The following is a 24,342-nucleotide window of genomic DNA, read 5'->3' on the forward strand; positions in this document are numbered from 1 at the left end:
ACAAGTTATTTTAAAGGATATTTAAGGTTTTTCAAAGGTTTTACAAGATATTTTAAAGGTTTTTAAAATGCATTTATAAGGTATTTATAAAGTATTTATAAGATTTTAGATACATAGAAATGTAGTTTGTGTATATTTTAATAATATTACATACATATTTGGGTAAGTCTTATATTTTTAAGAGCATTTTTATAAGGTTTAAAAAAAGAGGTATTTTTGAAAAGTGACATTGAAAAAGTGACATTTCTGCAAAAGCCCCTAAAAAAAAATATCTAGATTTTGGGTTGGTTTAGTAAATATTTTGGAAAATGATTAGTTTAATATTAATTACGAATTTTAATTGTATATAATTCAAAAGTATGTTTTTAGTTTTTTTTTCATAATCATATTTTCCACATATATATACATATATTTGTTCTAAATTTTCTAAAATAAATTATTAATTTAAATATTAGAACTAAAAATAATTATTTGATTTTTTAAAAAAAAAATCAACAGTTCAAAAAAGTCGACAATGTAAAAAATCAATTACCTAAAATATCAGTCGGCTATTTTAAAATAAATCATTAGAGAAGAAAATTAAGTAAAAAAAAATACAAATCAACCGTTCAAAAAATCAACTTTATGAATAAGTCAATGTAGAATGAAATAAGTCAACAGTAAATAATCGACTATGTAAAATATCAATCAATAAAAATATAAGTCTACTGTTTTAAAATAAATCAAAAGAAAGTAAATTAGTCGAGGAAAACAAAATATAAGTCGACAGTTCAAAAAATCAACTCTATTAATAAATTAATGTAGAATAGATTAAGTCTACCATGAAAAAATATATCAACAACAAAAATTATATATCGATAACAAAAAAGTAAGTCAATAGTTAAAAAATCGACTATGTTATAAATCAACCAGTCAAAATATAAGTCGACAAAAACAAAAATTAAATCAATAGAAGTAGAAAATAAGTCAATAGTTAAAAAAATCAACTTTATTAATAAATCAACCCCAAATAAATAAATCTAACAAAAAATTATTGGAAAATGTTATTTTAGTCATAACTTATATATTTTTTAATTATTTACTTTTAGTTAAATTATAAATTTAATTAATATTTTCAACAATAATATTTTCTGTTTTATCTATTCAAAATTTTTAGATAGTGATTACTCCAAATATTGTAAATAAGTTTTTGATTTTTATTATTAATTAATAAATTACGAATTTTAGTTAGTAATTAAAAATTTGTATTATTTTTAACTAATTTATTTAAATAAATAAAAAAAGTATTATGGTAAATTTCAATATAAAAATAGTAGTTTTCAAATTTTTTATATAATTTAGTATATTTATAAAAATCTGCTAAAAAACAAGGGTTGGTGAAGAAGAGGAGAAAAGAACAGGCGTGCTTAAGAAATAACGCTCATATATGTTTTAGGTTTCTAGTCAACGATCCCTTTTGCATTAGGTTTAATTGGATCACACAATTAACTCTGAATTCTTGCATACAGGTGTGTATATATCAAAGAATTCGACCCTAATTGCAAAATCTCGATCGAAATGGGTTCGTTCGGGATGCTTTCGAGGAGAACCTTGGGCACCGATATGCCCGTCATGGCTCAGGTCTCCACTTCCACCATTTTGATTTTGATTTTGATTTTGATTTGATTGTTGTTTGTCTTTTGTTTTACTAGTATTTCTTTAGTGAAAAATTGTTGGGTTTTGCGCGCAGATTCGGAGTTTAATGGCGGAATTGACGAACCCCATGTCTCTCGCCCAGGTTTGCCCTCTCTAGAAATGTGTGTTTGGTTCACAAAAAAAAAAGACTTGGGATTTCGTGAGCGCTATACTTTGTTCTTTTGCTCATGGAAACAAAGACAATAATCATGTGATTTGCAGGGAGTGGTGCATTGGCAGCCTCCTCAAAAGGCCTTAGCCAAGGTCAAGGACCTTGTTTGGGATCCTATGGTTAGTAATTATGGCCCCGATGAAGGTCTTCCCGAGTTAAGACATGCTCTTCTCAATAAGGTAATCGCCCAAGACTGAATCGTTTTATTCTTTTTATCCAGTACCGTCTCTGAGTTTGTTTCTTTTTGATTCCTCGTGTTTCTTCTGAAGCTGCGTGAAGAAAACAAGCTTACCCAATCACAAGTGATGGTTACTGCAGGTGCCAATCAGGTTATAACCTCTCTTTGTTTGATACCACTGCGTTGCAACTTGCAAGGCTCTTCCTTTTGTTTCTTCTAGTCTCATACTCTGTTTTTTGTTATCTACTGCAGGCGTTTGTTAACCTTGTTATCACATTATGTGATGCTGGTGATTCTGTTGTCATGTTTGAGCCATACTACTTCAACTCCTACATGGCCTTCCAGATGACAGGAGTCACCAACATAATTGTTGGTCCTGGCCAGTCAGACACTCTCTATCCTGACGCAGGTACCTCCTTGATTCTCTATCACATTTTCATGACTTATAATAATAGCTTTAAGTTGTGACCCGTAAATCTTTTTGGTTCCAGACTGGTTAGAGAGGACACTCTCTGAGTCTAAACCAACCCCAAAAGTTGTAACTGTTGTGAATCCTGGTAACCCAAGCGGCACCTATGTCCCTGAACCGCTTTTTAAGAGGATTTCACAAATATGCAAAGATGCAGGGTGTTGGCTGATTGTAGATAACACATACGAGTGAGTTTCTCATTTCCTAATTCCCATGATGTCCAAATTGAATGTTGATTTGATCTACTACTGTATAAGGGGGGTTTGAAAATCGCAGGTATTTCATCTATGACGGTTTAAAACATTCTTGCGTTGAGGGAGACCACATTGTTAATGTCTTCTCTTTCTCTAAAACCTATGGCATGATGGGTTGGAGGCTTGGATATGTGAGTGCTCGATTCATATTCTATTCAAAACCAAACTGTTGATTTTGGGATTATCTTATGAAAGGTTTGATTGACCTGCAGATAGCTTACTCAGACAGATTAGATGGGTTTGCAACAGAGCTTGTGAAAATTCAAGACAACATACCAATCTGTGCCGCCATAATCTCGCAGCGACTGGGTCTATACGCATTAGAGGAAGGTTCTGGGTGGATAACGGAACGGGTAAAGAGTCTAGTGAAGAACCGGGATATTGTGAAAGAGGCGCTTGAGCCGCTGGGGAAGGAGAACGTTAAGGGAGGAGAAGGAGCGATTTACCTGTGGGCGAAACTACCAGAGGGACACAGAGATGATTTCAAGGTGGTGCGGTGGCTGGCTCACCGCCATGGTGTGGTGGTGATCCCGGGGTGTGCAAGTGGTGGCCCCGGGTATCTCCGGGTTTCCTTTGGAGGGTTGCAGGAGGTTGAAATGAGAGCTGCAGCGGAGAGGCTAAGGAAAGGATTAGAGGAGCTGCTTCACCATGGAATGGTGGAGTGAGATGTTGTTAAAAGGGGCAAAAGATGGTTTACTTTGCGTTTATTTGAAGCTATAGTTTGTTTAAAAATGAATAAAGAGTGTTTGTTTGTTCAATAATCAATAGCTGATTCTTCTTTACAAAGTCATTGTACGTATTTGGGATACCAATGGTTGAATCCTTAATCCCTTTGGTGTATGTATATACTCTTTACTTATTCAAATCTCTCTCTCTCAATGATTGCAAAAGTTACCCTTTTGATCATCTTTATTCGTCTCCAAATTCAAAATTAAATTCGAGTTTGATGATAGACGTTATGACTTGTGAGAAATTGAGAAATTTGAAATTTTAATTTATGAACCCAGAGCAGAGAATAATAAATAAAAGTTAAATCGAAGATGATTTTAGGCTTTATTGGTTTGAAAGTGGGCCGTAGATGGGCCCGGAATCGAACCCGAAGACGAAGAGAGAGAGAGAGAGGTTGACGTGGCCTCCATCTTCTTCTACTTTGTCTTCCATCGTTGCAACTTCGCCGACGAGTCACATCTCCGAAATCCGGAGACGGAGAGAGAGAAAGAAGGGAAATTTGGGTGCTCCGAGATCGAAGCTCTTGCCTCGGAACCCTAGATTTTGTTTTGAGTAAAAGAGGAAATGGTGGGTAGTAGTAATTCGTTGGCGGGTCTACAAGATCACTTGAAATTAGCGAGAGAATACGCACTAGAAGGATCCTATGACACATCTGTCATCTTCTTCGATGGCGCCATTGCTCAGATCAACAAGTAAGTAGCTCCTCTTGTCTCTTCACTCTTGAATCTAGACTTTTTTTTTTTTTTTTTTTTTTTTTTTTTTTATCACAACCCCTTTGGCAATTTGATAGTTTCGTTTTCGATTTTATGGAAATGTGCTTAGCTCCCATCAGTGCGTGCCCCCATAAAAAAGGCTAGAATTTTGCAATGTTTCACGGTGCAATGTCTGTGTAGAGATAGAACACTCTTATGTACTGCGTTAGTGGTTCTGAAGCGATGGTATACTGTTTTAGGCATTTAAACACCCTTGACGATCCTTTGGCCCGGACTAAATGGATGAACGTTAAAAAAGCCATAATGGAAGAGACGGAAGTTGTTAAGCAATTGGATGCAGAGAGGAGAGCATTTAAAGAAGCTCCCACTGGCCGTCGCGCTGCTTCTCCGCCTATCAATACCAAATCATCCTTTGTTTTTCAGCCCTTGGATGAGTATCCAACTTCATCCGCTGCTCCTATGGATGATCCTGATGTGTGGAGGCCTCCTACCCGTGATGTTTCTAGTAGAAGACCCGCCAGGCCTGGTCAAACTGGTACCAGAAAATCACCTCAAGATGGGGCTTGGGCTCGTGGCCCTACAACACGAACAGGTCCAGCTTCCCGTGGTGGAAGAGGTGGGGCTACTAGTAAGTCAACTGCAGGTGCCCGCTCTTCCACTGCCGGTAAGAAGGGAGCTGCCTCAAAATCTACCAAGGCAGAGTCTATGGTAAGTCATATGTTTTTGCCTTTTGTTATTGCTAAACAGAGAATGTTAACTTGAAAATTCTCCATGACTCACGTATAGACTATGGCATTTCCATTTCCATTACTTTACTTTGGTGATAGACAGAATGTCGTGGAACTTCTACGTTGTTATGTTATAGTTGGACTGATGTATCAAAGATCATGATTTCTGTTGCGTTTATGAATGTCTAATTCTGAAATCTGTATTAGAAACTTTTGAGTGGTGTTCATGTTTTCCTGTGTTTATGTTAGTTTCCACCTATTTTTAACACCTAATAAAACTTCGGGCTTCCGGCTTCAGAATGGTGATGCTGAAGACGGGAAGTCAAAACGGGGATTGTATGAGGGACCTGATGAGGACCTGGCTGCTATGCTTGAAAGGGATGTGTTGGACTCAACTCCTGGTGTCCGTTGGGATGATGTTGCAGGTTTGTCTGAAGCCAAAAGGCTGCTTGAGGAGGCAGTTGTCCTTCCTTTATGGATGCCCGAATACTTTCAGGTACTTTGATTCTGTTCCATACGCTGTGAAATTTGTATTCTATATTACTATTATTAGACTTTGGAGCAATCATACAGAATAACAGTTTCAATTCATCAATTCCGTAGACTTTATATTTGATATTACAGGTATGGAGGATACTTAGTTTGATTGTTTTGTTTCCCCTCAGGGTATTCGAAGACCATGGAAAGGAGTTCTCATGTTTGGTCCTCCTGGGACAGGTAAAACCCTGTTGGCAAAAGCAGTTGCAACCGAGTGTGGTACCACCTTCTTCAACGTCTCTTCTGCTACATTAGCTTCAAAATGGCGTGGAGAGAGTGAGCGCATGGTCAGATGCCTGTTTGATCTGGCTAGGGCATATGCTCCAAGTACAATTTTTATTGATGAGATTGACTCTCTCTGCAATTCTCGGGGGTAAATTTTCCTGACTATGCTGAGATTTCAATACTGAAATGAAAAGTATGTTTAATTGGTGGAGGTATGATGCAGGGGTTCTGGAGAGCATGAATCGTCAAGAAGGGTGAAATCGGAACTCCTAGTTCAAGTAGATGGAGTGAGCAATACAGCGACAAATGAAGACGGTAGTCGCAAAATAGTAATGGTACTGGCAGCTACCAACTTCCCATGGGACATAGATGAAGCTCTCAGGTTTCAATATTCTTTGAGTTATTACCGTATTTAGACGTGCTCATGTATAGTGAAACTGCTGACCTTTGAGCTTATGTTGGTGCAGGAGGAGGCTGGAAAAACGTATATATATCCCACTTCCAGATTTTGAAAGTCGTAAGGCACTTATCAATATCAATCTGAGAACAGTTGAGGTTAGTTGTGGATACATTGTTACAAATTACAATAATTGCAAATCTCTCTGCTGGTTCAGTGTAATCAATTTAGCAATGAATGTTCTCACGTTCCAGGTGGCGAGTGATGTTAATATTGAAGATGTGGCCCGGAGAACGGAAGGGTACAGTGGAGACGATCTGACTAACGTGTGCAGGGACGCCTCAATGAACGGGATGAGGCGTAAGATAGCAGGGAAAACGAGGGATGAGATAAAGAACATGTCGAAAGACGATATATCAAATGATCCTGTGGCTATGTGTGATTTCGAAGAGGCCATTAGGAAAGTGCAACCGAGTGTGTCTTCCTCTGATATTGAGAAACACGAGAAGTGGCTCTCTGAGTTTGGATCTGCTTAATTTAAACCCACTTTTTCTTAGCGTCAAAAGATGTGTGCCTTTTCTTGTGTTTGTTGTTTATTGTATCATTATCATTATTTGCCAGTCATTTATCATATTCTTATGTTTCTTATATTCCAAACTTGTAAACCTCTACGAAAAAAGAAAAAGGATTGTATGATTTTCTTCGGTTTTTTGGGTTCAGACTTAACAGAGTAGTGGAGAGAGTTTCATAATTGCTATACACTGTCTTAGAAGAAGAAAAAACCAGCAAATTGGTCTTTGTAATTAATTCGTAACCAATGAAAACAAATTTCTGTAAAAACAATGTAACAACAACAGTGATTCGCATATCATCTATATAATATTGGCCCCTATGTCTGAATAATACTATCTGATAGTAAAAAAAATAAAAAAAAAATAGAAGAACAAGTGGTATTTTTGCAAAAGCCCCAAGATTTTTTTTGTTTTAATAGAAAAAGAAAACATAAAAGAACATTACAAAATAATTCATAAAATCTATATATATAATGGGAGAATTGTCTCTCGATAGAGTATCCACATCATCATCTAAGTTATCCTAATTTAATTTTATGTGGGCTCCACATATTTTATTTATTAAAACAAAAACATTAAAACTATGATTAATTCACACATTTTGTAATTTATATTATTATATTTTATTAAACAAAAACAATAATTTACAATATAATAACTTAAATATTAAAAATGTTAAAATAAATAACTTTATAAGACTAAATATGAAACTTTTGATTAGAGATTGGATAAACATAAAATTAGATAATTGTATCTTAACATATAATGAGTAAATATTCCTAAATGACTAGAGATATAAAAAAGAACCTTACCATATAGTTTAATGATAAAACAATCATTTTTAAGAGTTACAACTATTTAGTAGAATAAATAAAAATAAGACTTAAGAATATATTAAATTTAAAGGTTTTTACTAAAAAGAAAAAGTAATTCATTTCTGAAAAATAAACATTAAAAAAATTTTAAAATAATTTTTAATGTTAAATTATCAATTCATGATACTGATTAAAAATAAGAAGGACTGAGTACATATTATTATTTATAATTATAATATAATATAAATAGTTACATTAATAAAAATTTCTATATTATCAGGGTTTTCTAAATTAAAATGTGGTGGTTTTTTTTTTTAAATCAAATGAATACCTAAAAAACAAAAACTAAATATTAATCAATGTTTATGAAATTTTCACCTAGATAAAAAAATTTAAGACAATTTGAAATAAAATAAAAACTATTCGAAACATCACAAATAAAACTAAAATAATCCAATCGAATAAGAAACTGTGTAATAATAATATTTGCGAATGCTATTTGGAAATTAGAATAGTAATGGTATATTGAAAAGTTTTTAATTAGAAATAATAATTAAGGATTAAAAATATATTTTAAAATCAGAATGATTTATATGATTCGTAAGTTACGTTACGAAAATCAATATTAAGAATATTATACAGAATCATAATATATGTCAAATTATTTATGTGAATTTATTTTTTGTATTTTTCAAATGGTCAAGATAAAATACAAAATTTGATGTTGAAATCTGATGTTTGTGAATATGAATGAGTCCATGTATGAGATTTGTAGTTTATAAAGCAATTTTACATGCACCAAACATGGTCAAAGAAAGTATATGACAAATATCTCCCGAGATTTTTTAATGTTCACTTTAATAAAAAGATCATGCAACTTATAAAAAATATGAGTATTGAAAGATATGAACGAAAAAATAAAAATGATATATTTTGAGAACTAATTCATAGTCGAGTATATTATATGTGAGCCAATATAAGATGAAAAAAATATAAGGTGAAAAGAAAGTAGATGTCGGAGACGACGAGTGAATCATAGAAGATAACAAGAAAAATTGAAGTAAAAAGTGTGAAAAATATTTATTATTAAGAAAAATTGAAGTAAAAAGTGTGAAAAATATTTATTATTATGGAAATATAATGAAAATGAGTAAAGTAAAATGTTCTAAAATTCAAATTATTCAGAAATTCGCATTGATAAAAAATTTAAACTAAATTCTAGAACTGATCTTTACTTTCTACAAGTTATATCTTCAATAGGTAGCAATCGTTTTAAATTATATACAAATATTATCAATGATAGAGATTGAATCATCATCATCCTATCGTTGACAAAAAAAAAAAACCACTGCTATATAAAATACTAAACATTTGTTACCATTATTGATGATTGATGGAAAATGTAAAGAGACAAGGCAGCACCGTTTATCATCAGACCAGTTTCGAGAGTGTTCCTGCATCGTTGGGCTACCTCCTCAATTTTGTCTACGTGATTATATATATGATCATCGATCGATCTATATATGTTTTCAAGTTTTCGAGGTGGATTAATTATATATTAACGTATAGTATAATATTTTCGTAGAGCCGACGAGAAGAACATCATATCTCTGCCTACCTCCAATCACACCTTCACAGTTCATCCTTCTTCGTTACTTGTTCAGTTGTTCTTTTCTAATCTCTTAATTTGTATTTCTATATATTAGATCGAAATATCTCATTTCTGAATAATAAATAAAAATAATCAAAGAAAGCTAGAGAAGCTGCATGCATGGGTTGGCAATGTTTGGCTTGTTATGTGCATTATCTATATATCACCCTAAATCACATCTACGACATTTCCCTCGATCTTCAAAATTTGACAGCAATCTTCATGTTTCTTCATATCTCTTAACATTGGAACATGTCATTTGACCTCTTTTGCTATATTTTAAATTACTTGGAGCCCATCTATATTACAAGTCATCCATGGTGAATTATTGTCCAGCCAATAAATTGAAATCTGAATATAGTATGTACCACATCTTTTATGTATACTTTATACGATATATATATTACTATTTTCCTAATTAAGAAAAATCAAATAACAACAGGCATGCATGAATTGCTGCCAGAAAACGTCAGATTCAGTTATCATAATTGTTATCTGTAGGTAATAATCAAAATGTAGTGCCCATCTATAACTAGCCAAGGACTCTTTAGTGTAGAGAAACGCTGAAATATGACTGGCTGGATGTTGAATTTTCTAAACTAATATATAGTAGTATTTTTTTTTTACAGGTAATCATTTCCAGAAAAACTAATTAAGTATCGTTACCATTAATTTACTTCAAACAAAAAAATAAAGAAGGCCAAGATGAGATTTTCTCAATTTCAATTAGTGAGAGAATAATGATTGTCGTGTTATTTTTAGACCAACGCATCTCAGTGAATGATTTTTCAGTTCAAAGATTTTTTGGCATACTTTCCCAGTAACATCTAATCCATATGGGCATAATTAAACAAGACAATATGTACATTTCTTAGTGATGTGCGTTGAAAAGATATGAATAAACGAGGTCCGACATATTTTGTCAGTACGTTAGTGGTACGTGTTTCATAAATAAATTTTTAGTATATATCAAAATCCAAAATAAGACCAAAGGATAGGCTTTACTCTTTAGTGGTGTTTCAGGTATAATTTTTAATAATAAATTCAAAATAAGTCCAAAGGATATGTAAGATAGGCGTTATTTCAACGTGGATCATTATCAACCATGTCAAAAACGCATTTCAACTCCTTAATGTGTTGTTATTTATATATGTTCCATATGGAATCGACCCAACAGAAAAAAGAGAAAAAAAACGTAAAAAGTTAAACGATTCCAGGGACGTCGTCTCTTATATATATATTCCGATGAAATATAAATATAATTATCGTGGTTTGTGACAGTATGGAAATAGATGTGGAAAGCATGATCATGTGAAGAAGAAGAAGAACACGTGCAGATAAACTGCAAGTGATAATAATGTGCATATCATGTGTTGTATACATGTATACTTTCTCTTTTCCTAAAACAATGATGTTTTGGTCTTTTATTTGTTCCACGAAAATTAATGTTTTTACAAAACATTATTATTATTTTTGTCTGTGACCAATAGTGGAAGGAGAGAAGTAAAAGTAATATTATTAAACTAACAAAATAATAATTAAAAATAGAAAAATTATTTTTTCTTAATTTATGTGTAAAACTCAAAACATCATTGTTTTAGGATGAGAGGAAGTATATATTATCTACGTGTTTTCCATACAATATTATCTATATATATATATATTTTATATTATATGGTTTTGTTGCAAGAGTTACGTAGCATCAATAATCGTGATTCGTTGCCATAAACATACAACTACTTGTAAGTTGTAAATTGTAACGCTATAAGGCTTAGCTCTCATGATAAATTGATAATCCTATCGTCGGAGACAAACGCATAAATCACTAATTCTAAACCGAGATGATTGTCGATTTGTTTGCTATATGCATCTGGCTAAGAAAACTAGAACTTTCGGTTAATATGGTGTTTTTCGATCGAATTAAAAAAAAAAAAAATCAATGCAATTTTGTTTACCGGAGTTTAAAGGTGGTAGAACGATTTTAATATTATATTAATGAGTTTCGAATTTTGAAAGTTTAAGAATAATCTAAAAAGACTTGGACTGAAACCCAAACTAATTCACATCTAAAGCTATCAATCATGAATAACATTATACTAGCAAAATATGAATCCTATCTTTTGGATTTAAGGATGAATTTAAAATTATGGTCACAACTTACAACCATAAATTGGTTGGTTTTAGAATTTTGTTCGGTAAAGGCTCCTATATAATAATTAAGTGCGCTTTCTGTCGAGAATAACTAACCAAGGAGCCACGAGAATCACAAGATGGTAATACCTATTTCGAAATTTGTCGTCTTTCTTCTTAAAACACTAGTGAGAGCCAGGTGGGACGTTAGAAGACAAAATTAAATTAATATTGCTAAATCTGGATTATTTCTTTTTAATATATACACAACTTTTGATTGGAAATCAATTAAAGGGCCTCCATTTATGACGTACGATTCGTGTCAGACATTACCTCTTTAGATTGGTAATTCCGTAATTGTATCATTAAAATTTATATTTGTTCTACAAAGAGACTAGTTGAGGCAGGGGAAGACGAGTTTGTTGTTTAGTGAACGATGCCAATTGCCATGGCCTGGCCCCATGCATGGCATTGGCATGAATATAATGAACTCCCAAGTCCCAACAGCCATGTTCTGTTACCTAAATGTAAATCACATATTTGTGTCAAAGTACATGAAGTTGTAAAACTATATTAGCTAGTTTTAAAACAAATTGATTATCATAATTCATAAACGCAATTGATTGTGAAACATATACAGTTTATCTTGTTATATACAGTATGTAGTTATTGTAAAATTTTATACACCTTTTAAATCAAAAGACTAAGCTAGTTGCTGTTTTTTTTTTTGGCATTGTAATAGCGGATCATAATGAAATTTAAATCTTTTAAATAAATGTTCTTATTTCTCAAGAGGAAACAATGTATTTTGTTTCTTAATAAAAATAAAATGAATTATATCCAAGAAACAAAACACAACAATAATACATAGTCACATAACCTTTTCTTAAAAAAAAAAAAAAAAAAAAAAAACGTTCAAGTAAGAGACAACAGAAAATGGTTTTGATACCCAATAAGAATCGACAAAAAAAGGAGCTTTTAATTTGTCTTGGCCTATCAAAATACTCATCACTCCACATATACTCTTTCTTCACTCTTCATTATTTACATTCGTGAGTCTTTCACTACCTCTATAAATACACTCCTCTTCTCCACCAAAAATATCATATCATATCAAAAACATATATAAAGCCAAATATAGACACAAGCCTTTTAGCATGAGTTCAACGTTGAGCGATGTGTTTAGATCGCATCCCATTCACATCCCACTCTCAAACCTACCCGACTTCAAAGCCCTCCCAGATTCTTACACATGGACCCCCAAAGATGATCTCCTCTTCTCTGCCTCCGCCTCCGACGAAACCCTGCCGCTCATCGACCTCTCCGATCCCCACGTGACCACTCTTGTGGGCCATGCTTGTACCACGTGGGGAGCGTTACAGATCAGCAACCACGGCGTACCCTCGCGACTTCTCGACGACATTGAGTTCCTCACCGGAAGTCTTTTCCGGCTTAACGTGCAGCGGAAGCTCAAGGCGGCTCGGTCAGAGAATGGCGTCTCCGGCTACGGCGTGGCTCGTATTGCTTCTTTCTTTAATAAGAAAATGTGGTCCGAAGGTTTCACCGTTATTGGCTCTCCTCTCCAAGATTTCCGTAAACTCTGGCCCAGCCATCACCTCAAATACTGGTATCTTTCTCTATGATTCGTTTTATTAACGTTAAGGCCGTATAACGTATAACATATCTTTGTATAAGTGTTTTTTTCTCAAAAGAAGGAAAAAAAAAAAACACACCTGTGGACGTTAGTACAGTTGACTATTCAATTGATATAGATTCGGGAATAATACGAAAAGGGAAAAGTAGAAACCACTTTTTGCCATGTCGTAGTTAGTAAAAAGCACAATGAAAGCTCATGGACCCACCAAAAGATTACATGATATAATATTTATATATAGACATAAAAGATTTTTTATATCTCAAGGATTGGACTATTGGAGTCAAAAGTAACATTTGTGCAAAGATTAACATTAACTGAAAATAAATATTACTGAGAGAAGGTGAAATACAGTGTATAAGATTTTCCTGTGGTTACATGACGATTTCTATAGATTTCAAGATTTCAGACACTAATTTCACATTATCGATTCAACAGTGAAATTATTGAAGAGTACGGAGAACATATGCAAAAGTTGGCAGCCAAGTTGATGTGGTTGGCATTGGGTTCACTGGGAGTGGAAGAAAAGGACATAAAATGGGCTGGGCCTAATTCAGACTTTCAAGGAACACAAGCAGCTACCCAACTAAACCATTACCCCATATGCCCAGAACCAGACAGGGCCATGGGCCTCGCGGCCCATACCGACTCAACTCTCATGACCATTCTGTACCAGAACAACACCGCCGGTCTCCAAGTTTTCCGGGATGACGTGGGCTGGGTTACCGTGCCACCTGTCCCTGGCTCGCTAGTGGTCAACGTCGGTGACTTGCTCCACATTTTAACCAACGGAATCTTCCCAAGCGTGCTTCACCGAGCCAGGGTTAACCACGTCCGGTCTCGGTTCTCAATGGCTTACCTGTGGGGTCCACCATCCGATATAATGATCTCTCCACTTCCGAGACTCGTTGATCCTCTCCAATCTCCTCTCTACCCATCTCTCACTTGGAAACAGTACCTCGCTACCAAAGCTACTCATTTTAATCAGTCTCTTTCCATTATTAAAAATTATCTGTCTTCAGACCAAATTTCTTGATTTTCAGATTCTACTATTACTTTTCTTAGTAATATGATATCTATCACTGTTTAGATTTTAGATGAGTGGTTCTTCAAATTCACAACGAGTAGCTTAATATTGACATGTTACATGAAAAGGCTCGTATAGTTTTTTTTCACAAAGATGAAAACTTGCTAATCTTTGATGTTTTACATTAACTATACAACTATAGGTTTACAACTAATAGGGACAAAAGTCACAAAACCTATAGTAACTGATACCATGCATGAACACTCTTGTTTTAATTGTAACATTAGTACGTGGGTCCAAACAAATTGCTTAGATTTAATTAGGAATTGGCATTTCACCAATTTTAGTGAATAAGGAATTACATAATGATATATGCTAATCAAATTATACCACTTATTATTTGCTAATGATTGTATACATGGATCCAATCTAATTGCTTATGTTTAATTAAAAATTATAAGGGGATATGTCTTTAGTCAAGTGGTTAAGTACATTTGACTCTGCCTTCTCCACCGGAGTTCGACTCCCCAAGTCGCGTTACCCCGCATGCCTTGTCGATCCAAAGATGTCAAAAAAAAAAAAAAAAAAAAAAGGAATTTTACCAAATGTACTTAAACTTGATATAATATATACAAAAACTAATGATGTGCGTGGATATATCTCCCTAATCACTATATTTGCTAATAAATCCTTTGGGGGTGGGGTGGGTTGAATAGCTCAACAAAATAGGAGAGAATTAAAACTGATTTTATCCTAATCATCATATATGCATGTAATAAACTTGTTGTGATCTACATACATTCATAACATATGTGTGTGTATTTATGCATATATATCCAAAGTAATTGAATGTGTGATGAGCATCCCAATCTCCAGTTATTTCACAAGTCATGCCTTCATTAGCAGAAGAGATATGTATTGGAAACTTAGGCAGTCTCCAAACACTCCCCGACTCGTTCACCTGGAAACTCACGGCCGCCGACTCCGTTCTGCCTCCCTCCTCTGCCGTCTCCTCAGGTACAGTGGAAGAGTCCATTCCGGTGATCGACCTCTCCGATCCTGACGTCACCACTCTCATAGGAAATGCGTGTAAAACGTGGGGAGCGTTTCAGATAGCCAACCACGGGATTTCTCAGAAGCTCCTCGACGATATCGAGTCTCTGTCCAAAACCCTTTTTGATATGCCGTCAGAGAGGAAGCTTGAAGCGGCTTCCTCCGATAAAGGAGTTAGTGGCTACGGAGAACCTCGAATCTCTCCCTTTTTCGAGAAGAAAATGTGGTCTGAAGGGTTCACGATAGCGGATGCCTCCTATCGCAACCATTTCATTTCTCTTTGGCCTCATGATCACACCAAGTACTGGTAACGTCCACTATATTATATATTTATATATTGCTTAATTATTCCGCAAAATTAAAGTGTGGCAAAGGAAATTGCACTTAGTTATGATTGAAAGTGTTTAAATGTTCAGACCTATTAGTGTTCATGATTAGTACACATGCATTTTAGTCTTCAAAGTATTTTAAATGTTCCGGGCAACATATAATTTATGTAGTACTTCCTAATATTATATGTACAGAGAAGTCTCTTTGAAATGTGAATAATTTGGCTTATCTAACCCTCCACGGCTTTTCATTTTTGGTACTGTATTGCAGCGGAATAATGGAAGAATACGTGGACGAAATGGAAAAATTAGCGAGCAAACTTGTGTCTTGCATATTAGGCTCACTTGGTGTCACCGTGGAAGACATTGGATGGGCTCACAAGCTAGAGAAATCTGGATCAAAAGTGGGCCGAGGCGCCATACGACTAAACCATTACCCGGTTTGTCCTGAACCAGAACGAGCCATGGGTTTAGCCGCTCATACAGATTCCACTATCCTAACCATTCTGCACCAGAGCAACACGGGAGGGCTACAAGTGTTCAGGGAAGAGTCCGGTTGGATTACGGTTGAGCCAGTTCCTGGTGTCCTCGTGGTCAACATGGGCGATCTCTTTCACATCTTATCAAACGGGAAAATCCCAAGCGTGGTTCACCGAGCCAAAGTCAACCATACTCGGTCAAGAATTTCGATTGCGTACTTGTGGGGTGGTCCAGCTGGTGAAGTGCAAATCGCACCTATATCTAAGTTAATCGGTCCGGTTGAACCGTCTCTATACCGATCAATCACATGGAAGGAGTATCTCCAAATAAAGTACGAGGTTTTCGACAAGGCATTGGACGCAATTAGGGTCATTAATCCCACCAATTAAACAAAAACTAAACGCGAATCTTGTATCATTTATTACAAAAAAGAGTTGTACTTTATAAAGATTAAACACCTAAAAGAAGCAAATTTAATACACAAGCAACCGCATTTTTTCTAATCGCCGTTGATTATCTAGGGATTGACGCCGCAGTAGATCTGGAGAAGATCCTCGCTGGATTTCTTGAGAGAATTGAGGTACGACTCGTAGAAGCGTAAGAGGCCGTCGTGCTCGAAAGGACTGTAGCGGAGGGGATGTTGGTCATCGACGAGCTCCTCCGGCGTACGAATGGTTCCTTTGTGGAAGGAGAAAAACCCTAAAGAGTATCGAATCTCATCTGCGCTCATCACTACTTTGTGGTAACATGCCTTTATCCTATCGTTACTCCACGCCTTAATCACCAACAAAGATTTCAAATTTATTGTTGGTACTGAGTGGGTTTAGGGTAAAGTTGACTTCTTTGCTACGTTTATGGTGAAATTCGAATCGAATGCGTTTACAGTTCAATTTGGTTCAGAACTCACCGTGAGACCCATGCCGGAGAGAACGACGAATCTCGTTGGGGACGGGTTAAACCCGACCCATTGACCGGTCATGGTTTTCAACTGGAGACCTCCGACGTGGTTCTGGTGGAGGATACTCATGAAGCTCTTATCAGTGTGTGATACAAAGCCAGTGTTTGCTTCACCGTTTTGCTGTCTCCTGTAACTCAGCATCCTCAACAGGTATCGAGTTGACTCGGAATGACTCGCAGAATGCTTCTTCTCATCCATTCCATAGCTCTCAAACAGCATCCTCATCACCGTCTGGTCTAGCTCTGCCATTGCCGTTGCATACATATGCGTGGTTTGACTGCAAATCATATATCAACTCTGATTAGTGTCAACAAAGACATGAATGAAACCAAAGTCTTGGTTTTCTTTTACCAGAAGGGATCGTTTCCTTGTGGCCAGAGTAGTTTACAGAAATCTTTGCAAGCTTGGAGCTCGGTTGCAAAATCGATCCCCAAGCTCTCATGGATCCGGTAATCGTCAACAACCATAGACATGTAGCCATGGGAGGCCTTGTGGTTCTCGTTCTTGATTTTGATTTGGTCTGGGAGATCATACATCTCCTTCATGCCGGCCAGCAACTTGTCCCTGAGGTCACATGAGACGCCATTGAACTCTGCCACAAACCAACCCTGCTCTTCCATGGCTCTTCTGACATTGTCCCTTGTCGTGATCCAGTGACTCGTGCCTCGCACTAGTTTATCGCGGGAGAAGTCGAGGATAGGTAAGCATTGCTCTTCATGTGAGTCCATTGGAGTGGATAGCCAAAAGGTCAGGTGATGATGAATTTACAGCTTACTCTAGCATTGCATTTATAGAAACATGTAACACTAGGCGTCAAAGTCAATTGTACATTCACAGTGGATTGGGGATTCGATTCTTAATAGAAAGGACAATACTTGGGAGAGATCCAGTTTTGGCTCTTTTATGCGTCAGCCTTTAGATTTTCTTTAGTTAAAATATTTGTCAATATTAGTCCTTAATTATACCAGATTATTATAATGTTAAGCACAAAGTTGAGCAATGAAAACATTGATTAATGGTTTCACATCTCAATACACTCGACGAAACAGGGCACCAACCCGATGAATCGAAGACAGAAGACGCACTCGAAGCCGTTTCGACATAGGTACTTCTTCATCAAGTCATTTGGGTTGGTCAAACTTAGACATCACGAGGTACCTGCGATCCATCACTTGACCGGGAAAACAGAGTTACCGAAGAACAGTCTAACGTTCTTAGCTTCAGTAACAAGTAAAGAACAACTCCACACCCAAATCCTAAGGCTGCACTCGAGCCAGTCATCGACACAGCAGCGCAGACCAACATGATGAAGGAATCTTCTTTGGAGTTCATGTCTTTGGAAGCCATTGCCAGTTCGATTCCCGCGAATAGCAACAGAACCCCCAAAATTCCAATCGGAAACTGGCTCAGAATCCTTACAAACGAGTTTCCAAACACCAGACCCACAATCAGTTTCCCGATCCCGAGAAAGATAACAGACAATCCACTCCTTGCCCCGAATCGGTACTGCCCAGCTAACCCGCCAGCACCATGACAGACAGGCATAGCACCAAACCAGCACCCGATTAAGTTGATCACCCCAACGCTGATGGACACTGTAGTCGCGGAGAGTTCCTTGTCGAACAAGTCGTTGGATAGTTTGCAAACGGCGATCACTGAGTTCAGTACAGAGAGTGGAATCTGAGGAATCGCCGCCCTCACAAACCCGATTTTCCAATCATCCCAAGTGATTCTCAGAATGTGGAATTTCGAGGGACCGAATTTAAGGTCTTTGAAAATGGATGGATCGCGTATGAAACAGAGAACCAACCCGATAGCGAACACGATTAGCGCTGATGGAATTGAAGACAGAAGACGCAGTCTTCTCCGGCGAGACTGGCTTTCGTTGCTTGAGGTCTCGGCAAAATCTCCATCTTGGAGGTCTCTGTCGTTGCCAGAGCCGGTGGACAAAATGATGAAGAGCAGAGCAGCTAGAGCCAAGATAAGGCCGTCGAGGCCAAGCCAAGTACGAGGAGAAGAAGAGGGTTTGAGAGTGGCAGCGTCGTAATTAAACCTGACGTATTTGATGGCGGTGAAGGCGAACTGAAGACCCTGAGAAAGCTGGACGCCGCGTACGACTGGGAGAGGGATGAGGTTGTAGAGGAAAGACATGGCTCCGGTGGCGCCAAGGAGGAGAAGCGTGGCGGCAGTGGATGCTCCGGCGGCGGCAATCTGAGAAGGAGTTAGATGTGGGGATTCGGAGACAGCGACGGCGGCGATGGATTTCATGGGCTGGACGGGCATAGGGATGTCGAAGAGAAGACCGGTGGCGATGTTGTAGAAACCTGTGAAGATGAGAGTGGTGGAGAGATCGAGGTTGGAGACTAGAGTTAGTGTAAGGACGATGGGGATGAAGGTGCCGAGATCACCGACAGCGCCGGAGAGTTCAGAAGAAAGAGGGTTTTTGAGACGGAGGCGACGGCGGAGCCACCCGCATCGGCTGCGATCACCGGGGAGCAGAGGAGTGGTAGTTGTGTCCATGATTGGATCTACAGTGAGTGCTCTGTTTCTCTCTCTGTTGACAAATCTATTTTATAAGAAAGAAAAAAAGACTGAGAATCCCCGGAGAAGTTGGATAAAAGACGGCTTTTCAGACATCGACGAGTCCAATGCTTTAACGACGTGCAAATAAATATTAACCATAAGAAAGAATATGCTCTGCTTTCTGCTTTGTGTCTAAAAATAAAACAACTTATTGAAATTTCCCGGGACCATGTCAAAAATTATTTCAACGGTTCAACTACCTGCCGTTTTTTTTCGCGCAAACGTTTTCCTTTTTCAGGTAGTAAGAGAGACTCACTCACGCAGTGTGTGTATTGCTTAAACTCTTTTCAAACACTCCTCCATTTGGTTGATGTTAATCAGAAGAAACTTTAAGCAATTGCCTTGAATGAGCTATGTGACAATATGTCCCCAGAATTTCAATATCTCATCTCAGTTTCATTCCAAGGAACTATACCCAACTTCATTCATTCTTACTCTGAAAATGTTGTGAGTAGAACTAAATCTAATTTATTTATCTTTTTGACTTCAACGATACACACAAGGAAGAGAAACTTGGAAAGTAAAAACCACATTTAACTGAAAAGAATGTAAAAATAAAAAAAGCTACAGACTATAAAGAGGGGTGGTGCAAAAGGGCGATTGTTTGAGAGACTGGTCTCAAGATCTTATTTTTGATTCATCATCCTTCTTTCTTTTCCCCTAAAATCCCCTCAACAATACCAAATATCAAAAAAAAAAAAAAACTTTTTATAAGTTGGTGGGAGCAGATTTCTCTGGTGAACTGCTAGGAGATTCTCCAAGGGAACCGTTCCCGCTTTCGTCCTGAGACACGACAGGGATCTTCACCAATGAAGCTCTCTCCATTTCCTTCTCAAGCTCTTCTTCAGATCGCAAGCTGTTGAACTGTCCCTCCAGCGACTTAGCTGCTGCTAACCATGCAGTGACAATCACCAACAAGATCATTCCTAGATAAGGAGTTGAATTCGCTAGTGATCCAAAGGATAAGATCATGAACTGCTGTATTAAAGCACCCCCTGATTTCCCTAACGGGTTGCAGACCACGTCAATCGCAGCTTTGCCTTTAACCTGCACCACATCACAATGGCTCAAACCCAAAGCTAAAGACCACAGCTTTCATGCCATATAGATTCCTTAAAAGAGAGAAAAGTTAGCAAACCTTGGTGTCCTCATCCAATGGGATATAGGCCATTTCTTTACAAGGATCAAACAAGCTGTACTTGGCACTCTTGCTGAAGATATTCTGAAGGGCACCCACATACACAGCTGCGAGTAGCGGTGTCATACCAAGCTTGGCAACAAGTGGTGCGAATGGGCCGCCAAACAATATCAGAGAGAAGAACGCAACACCAGTCAATAGCAGAACAGTTGGGGTGATCTTTGCAGCTACTCCCCAACCATACTTATCAAATACGTATTGGCTGAGAAGCATCATTGTGAATGTTGCAATACCCGTGCAGGTTGAGAAGTCTCCCATAAATGCTGAGTACTCGTTTGGGCTAGGAAACTGCAGAGCATAGCAATGAACTTAGAAAATGGAAGCATCGAGAATGAAGAGACGATGGATGAGGAGCTGTATATACCTGAGCTTTAAGCTTTGATTTCCAAGTGACTTCCACAAGGTTGATACTAATACCGTATGCCACCACTAAAGTAGCAAGATCCCTAATGTATGGTGATGACACCAAGAACTTCAAGCTTTCCATCGTTCCCATCTTCGGTTTCTCCTGTAAAAAGAGTTGCAGAGAGACAACAAATCAGAAGAAGAGTCCTCATAAAGTGTAAAAACAGAACAAAAAGTTACTGCAGACCAGACCTTCTTCTTCTTGCTACGGGTTGGAAGAGGAACATATCTATTGACCCACCAATAGAGGAAACAGATGGCGAGTCCCATTCCCACCACAATGCTCATCATGGCTTTCAACGAAACTGCCCATCCGTCAACTCCAGGACCAAGATTCCTTCTCAAGTTAGAGAAGTATTTCACGGTTCTTCCTGAGAAAATCAGCGCAACATTGGCTCCAAGTCCGAACAAAGGATAAAATTTCTTGGCTTCATCCACAGTTGTGATCTGCAAAGAAATTGAAGCAATGCTATAAAACTCACACACCCCTTATAATCATATTCAGTGCACCATTACACATCAAACTCGATAGCAATCAAAGACTATTATCATCAAACCATAAACACACTAGTCTGTCAAATAGCAAATGAACAGAAGATACACAAAAATCCATAGTCAACGTAGAAGATCAAAAATCAGCACAACTTAAGTTTATAGACCAGTTTAATCACCTGATTAGCAAAGCCCCAGAAGAGAACTGAGATCACCACACTACCCCAAAGCTCAGCCATGACATAAAACAAACAGAAACTCCAAATACGCAAGATTGCAAGAGGACCCATGAATCTAGGGCCGAGGGTTGCAAGGAGCTTATCTGCGAGAGCTTCCGGATGAATATAGTTGCTGAGAGGGTACATCACGAAACCAAAGGCCCCAAAGTAGACGATGAAAGGGATAATAACGGTGTAAAACAGAGCCTTCTTGGAGAGAACATTGGAGAGTTTAGTGTAGAGGAGCATAAACCCAATGGCCATAGGAAGATTCACCCAAGTCTTCAAGAAAGGTATAATCTCAGCAGAGCTTCCTTTGGCCGTCACCACCAAGACGTCCTTTGTGTCCCTTAGAATTGTGTAATTAAAAAGAATACAGAAGAACATCAACCCTAAAGGTATAATCTTTTTCAAGGTTGCAACCTCCACACCGAAAATCTTCGGCGACGCTACAACAGCTGCGGAATCGCCTTCGCCGAAGACAGCTCCGTCGCCGGCGGCCGCGGCCTCGGCCTTGCATATGAACTCGGAGCTTCTCTCTTTGTGGGAAATTGAAATCCCATGAAGGGTTGGCTCAAAGGTTTGAAATTTCTTGTGCCCGTTAAAGGATAGAGAGAACCCAGGTAGATTTCTTGGCTTCGCGGCGAAAAGTCTCTGCTTTAAGCCGTGAGAAGGCTGAAGAAGGCTTCTCACTCCGATGGGTTTCGTGGGTAAGGAGAGAAGTCCTCTCGTTTGAATCGCAGCTTCCATCTCTCTATCTCTATCTCTCCCGCGGATACACAGACAGAGAAATGGAAGAAAATGGAGGAGGTTGATGAGATAGAGAGATGATAAAGGAGACTGGTTGGTTAGTGCAATGAAAGAATATAGTATCGCCAATTGAATATTATTAACAAATATGGTTATGTATATATCCGGAAAAAAGAAGGATTTTTTTTTCTACTTGTAAATGAAATGTGGTAAAACGCTCGCTCACTGTTTTAAGTTTTAACCTCTGCTTAATGCAAGAAAAGGCTAATCTTTGGCATGTAATCAAATTTCTCTCGGGGGAGATCAATTTGGGGTGGTGTTGTTGAAGCATGTGAGCTTTTTCATGGTAGCCAACACAGAAAAAAATCTCGACGGTACCCTACAAATTCTTGATTTGCCCCTCAATTTCACAAGTTTAATGACCTTTTGGGTATTTTTTTTTTTTATTTTTTTTCTTGTGAAGTTTTAAAGTTGGTGGCTCTAACTTTTTTCTTTGAGCTGGTGGCTAATGGCTATTTACTATATCTATATTAAATCACGTGTCATTTTGAAATTAAAATACTTATTTATTTTCAAAGCTTTTCAAAATTTGAGGGAGTTTATAACAGTGCCATCCATCCACTTTTACATAACTTGTTTGGGTTTAGGGTCTAAGATTTAGAAAGAAAAAGAAAAAAAATTCTTTCGTTAAAAATATATATACGTATAATGTGGCCAATGTAAAAACAAAATATATATTTCAATATATGATTTTCCTTAATTGGTCGATAATAAAGTAGTCATCTACACTCAATTGTTTTGATGTCAATTTTCCCCCCTTTTTAAACGTAAAAGAATTTGCATCCAGAGCCGGACCAACAAAATTGGGGGCCCCAAACAATTTTAAAAAAAATAATATCAAAATTTTCATAAAATAAAAAAAAAACTAGAATAAAAATAATTTGTTAAAGCAAATTACTCTTGATTGTTTTAGAATTTCTTTAAATAAAATATTTTCTCTTATTAGATGGAAAATCTTGTGGTTGTAGGGAAAAAATAACTTACTATTTTTTTTTTATCACTCAATTATATATAATAATTATATATTTTTTAAGTATACACAATATTTTAAGATCTATATATAATAAATGATATACATATATATATAAAAAGTAATTTTGTGAGGCCCCTCTAAAATGGGGCCCCATTGCAATGTTTCATACCAATGTCCTCCGGTCCGGCTCTGTTTGCATCCTCCTCCGAGTTGATCGCTTATTCCCGACGGCGGTTCAAAATAAGGACGTCAAAGGAAATAAGATGACCAAACTCTATACATTTTAGTGGAATATATATATATATATATATATATATATATATATTTTCTTTCTAATTTTAGTGGAATATTTTGTCCATTTCAGAATTATATTTTTTTCCTTGCATCCAACTTTAATATCGCATAACTATATTCTAGGGACCAATTAGAAAACATATATGCGATCCATTCGTTCTGAAATAATATACATCAATAAATATATTCGTTGATAAGAAAATGGAAATATTTTTCAAGAGGTGCATGTAGGTGATATGTCGTGTTTCGATTATAAATTTTTTAAAAATGCAATTTAAAAGAAAATGCAAATACTTAGGACAAAGCCACCAGCAACTATATTTGAATGGTCCTCGGGCGGCATCATTAGTTTGTTTATTGGAGTTGAATCGAACCCATAATAGTTAGGTCCACGGTCCACCAAATAGTGCAACATATTAGAAAATGAAAAACATATTTTGTGAAACACATGTACACGAGCAAGTCGATATACATGGTTGAGAGGATAATTGAGAGCCGTGGGATGAAAGAGACGGCTCCGATTGTCAGTTTTACAAGTTGCCAAGAAATATCCAAAGGCATGGAGCGTGTTGCTGCTGCATTGCTTATGGTTTAGGAAGATCCGATACTCTCACTCTCTCCTCT

The 24,342-nt window shown here is 37.0% G+C and overlaps 7 protein-coding genes across 8 annotated transcripts; 4 read left to right on the top strand and 3 right to left on the bottom strand.

Annotated features, from left to right (window-relative positions):
- The first annotated feature begins 1,347 nt into the window (after positions 1–1,347).
- Positions 1,348–3,653, top strand: LOC9325360 (aspartate aminotransferase). Of its 2 annotated transcripts, XM_021034943.1 has the most exons (9): positions 1,372–1,435; positions 1,509–1,620; positions 1,730–1,777; positions 1,897–2,025; positions 2,116–2,175; positions 2,277–2,433; positions 2,516–2,681; positions 2,770–2,878; positions 2,960–3,629. In XM_021034943.1, exons 2-9 carry the CDS (start codon positions 1,558–1,560, stop codon positions 3,410–3,412), a joined length of 1,185 nt encoding a protein of 394 aa, XP_020890602.1. In that variant the 5' UTR covers positions 1,372–1,435; positions 1,509–1,557; the 3' UTR covers positions 3,413–3,629. The 2 variants fall into 2 exon arrangements, with proteins under 2 accessions (XP_002887833.1, XP_020890602.1); XM_002887787.2 differs by having other exon boundaries at positions 1,348–1,620; positions 2,960–3,653.
- Positions 3,654–3,877: 224 nt separating this feature from the next.
- Positions 3,878–6,785, top strand: LOC9323898 (katanin p60 ATPase-containing subunit A1). The gene is made up of 7 exons (XM_002887788.2): positions 3,878–4,168; positions 4,429–4,897; positions 5,216–5,413; positions 5,583–5,827; positions 5,903–6,061; positions 6,147–6,234; positions 6,331–6,785. The coding sequence occupies exons 1-7, from the start codon at positions 4,041–4,043 to the stop codon at positions 6,610–6,612; spliced, it is 1,569 nt and encodes a 522-aa protein (XP_002887834.1). The 5' UTR covers positions 3,878–4,040; the 3' UTR covers positions 6,613–6,785.
- Positions 6,786–12,177: 5,392 nt separating this feature from the next.
- Positions 12,178–13,994, top strand: LOC9323899 (gibberellin 3-beta-dioxygenase 2). Its single transcript, XM_002887789.2, has 2 exons — positions 12,178–12,871; positions 13,337–13,994. The coding sequence occupies exons 1-2, from the start codon at positions 12,402–12,404 to the stop codon at positions 13,932–13,934; spliced, it is 1,068 nt and encodes a 355-aa protein (XP_002887835.1). The 5' UTR covers positions 12,178–12,401; the 3' UTR covers positions 13,935–13,994.
- A 516-nt stretch (positions 13,995–14,510) lies between these two features.
- On the top strand, positions 14,511–16,188 carry LOC9323900 (gibberellin 3-beta-dioxygenase 4). Its single transcript, XM_002887790.2, has 2 exons — positions 14,511–15,285; positions 15,579–16,188. Exons 1-2 carry the CDS (start codon positions 14,816–14,818, stop codon positions 16,174–16,176), a joined length of 1,068 nt encoding a protein of 355 aa, XP_002887836.1. The 5' UTR covers positions 14,511–14,815; the 3' UTR covers positions 16,177–16,188.
- A 92-nt stretch (positions 16,189–16,280) lies between these two features.
- Positions 16,281–17,596, bottom strand: LOC9323901 (probable 2-oxoglutarate-dependent dioxygenase AOP1). Its single transcript, XM_002889251.2, has 3 exons — positions 17,097–17,596; positions 16,695–17,022; positions 16,281–16,562 (listed from the first exon to the last, which is right to left on the bottom strand). Exons 1-3 carry the CDS (start codon positions 17,471–17,473, stop codon positions 16,305–16,307), a joined length of 963 nt encoding a protein of 320 aa, XP_002889297.1. The 5' UTR covers positions 17,474–17,596; the 3' UTR covers positions 16,281–16,304.
- A 97-nt stretch (positions 17,597–17,693) lies between these two features.
- On the bottom strand, positions 17,694–19,513 carry LOC9325361 (molybdate transporter 2). The gene has a single exon (XM_002889252.2). The coding sequence runs from the start codon at positions 19,263–19,265 to the stop codon at positions 17,886–17,888; it is 1,380 nt and encodes a 459-aa protein (XP_002889298.1). The 5' UTR covers positions 19,266–19,513; the 3' UTR covers positions 17,694–17,885.
- A 270-nt stretch (positions 19,514–19,783) lies between these two features.
- LOC9325362 (ADP,ATP carrier protein 1, chloroplastic) lies at positions 19,784–22,773 on the bottom strand. Its single transcript, XM_021035720.1, has 5 exons — positions 21,603–22,773; positions 21,124–21,378; positions 20,891–21,034; positions 20,467–20,814; positions 19,784–20,375 (listed from the first exon to the last, which is right to left on the bottom strand). The coding sequence occupies exons 1-5, from the start codon at positions 22,389–22,391 to the stop codon at positions 20,037–20,039; spliced, it is 1,875 nt and encodes a 624-aa protein (XP_020891379.1). The 5' UTR covers positions 22,392–22,773; the 3' UTR covers positions 19,784–20,036.
- Positions 22,774–24,342: the final 1,569 nt, after the last annotated feature.

Source organism: Arabidopsis lyrata, assembly GCF_000004255.2.
Source record: "Arabidopsis lyrata subsp. lyrata unplaced genomic scaffold ARALYscaffold_2, whole genome shotgun sequence".
NCBI classification, from domain to species: Eukaryota; Viridiplantae; Streptophyta; class Magnoliopsida; order Brassicales; family Brassicaceae; genus Arabidopsis; species Arabidopsis lyrata.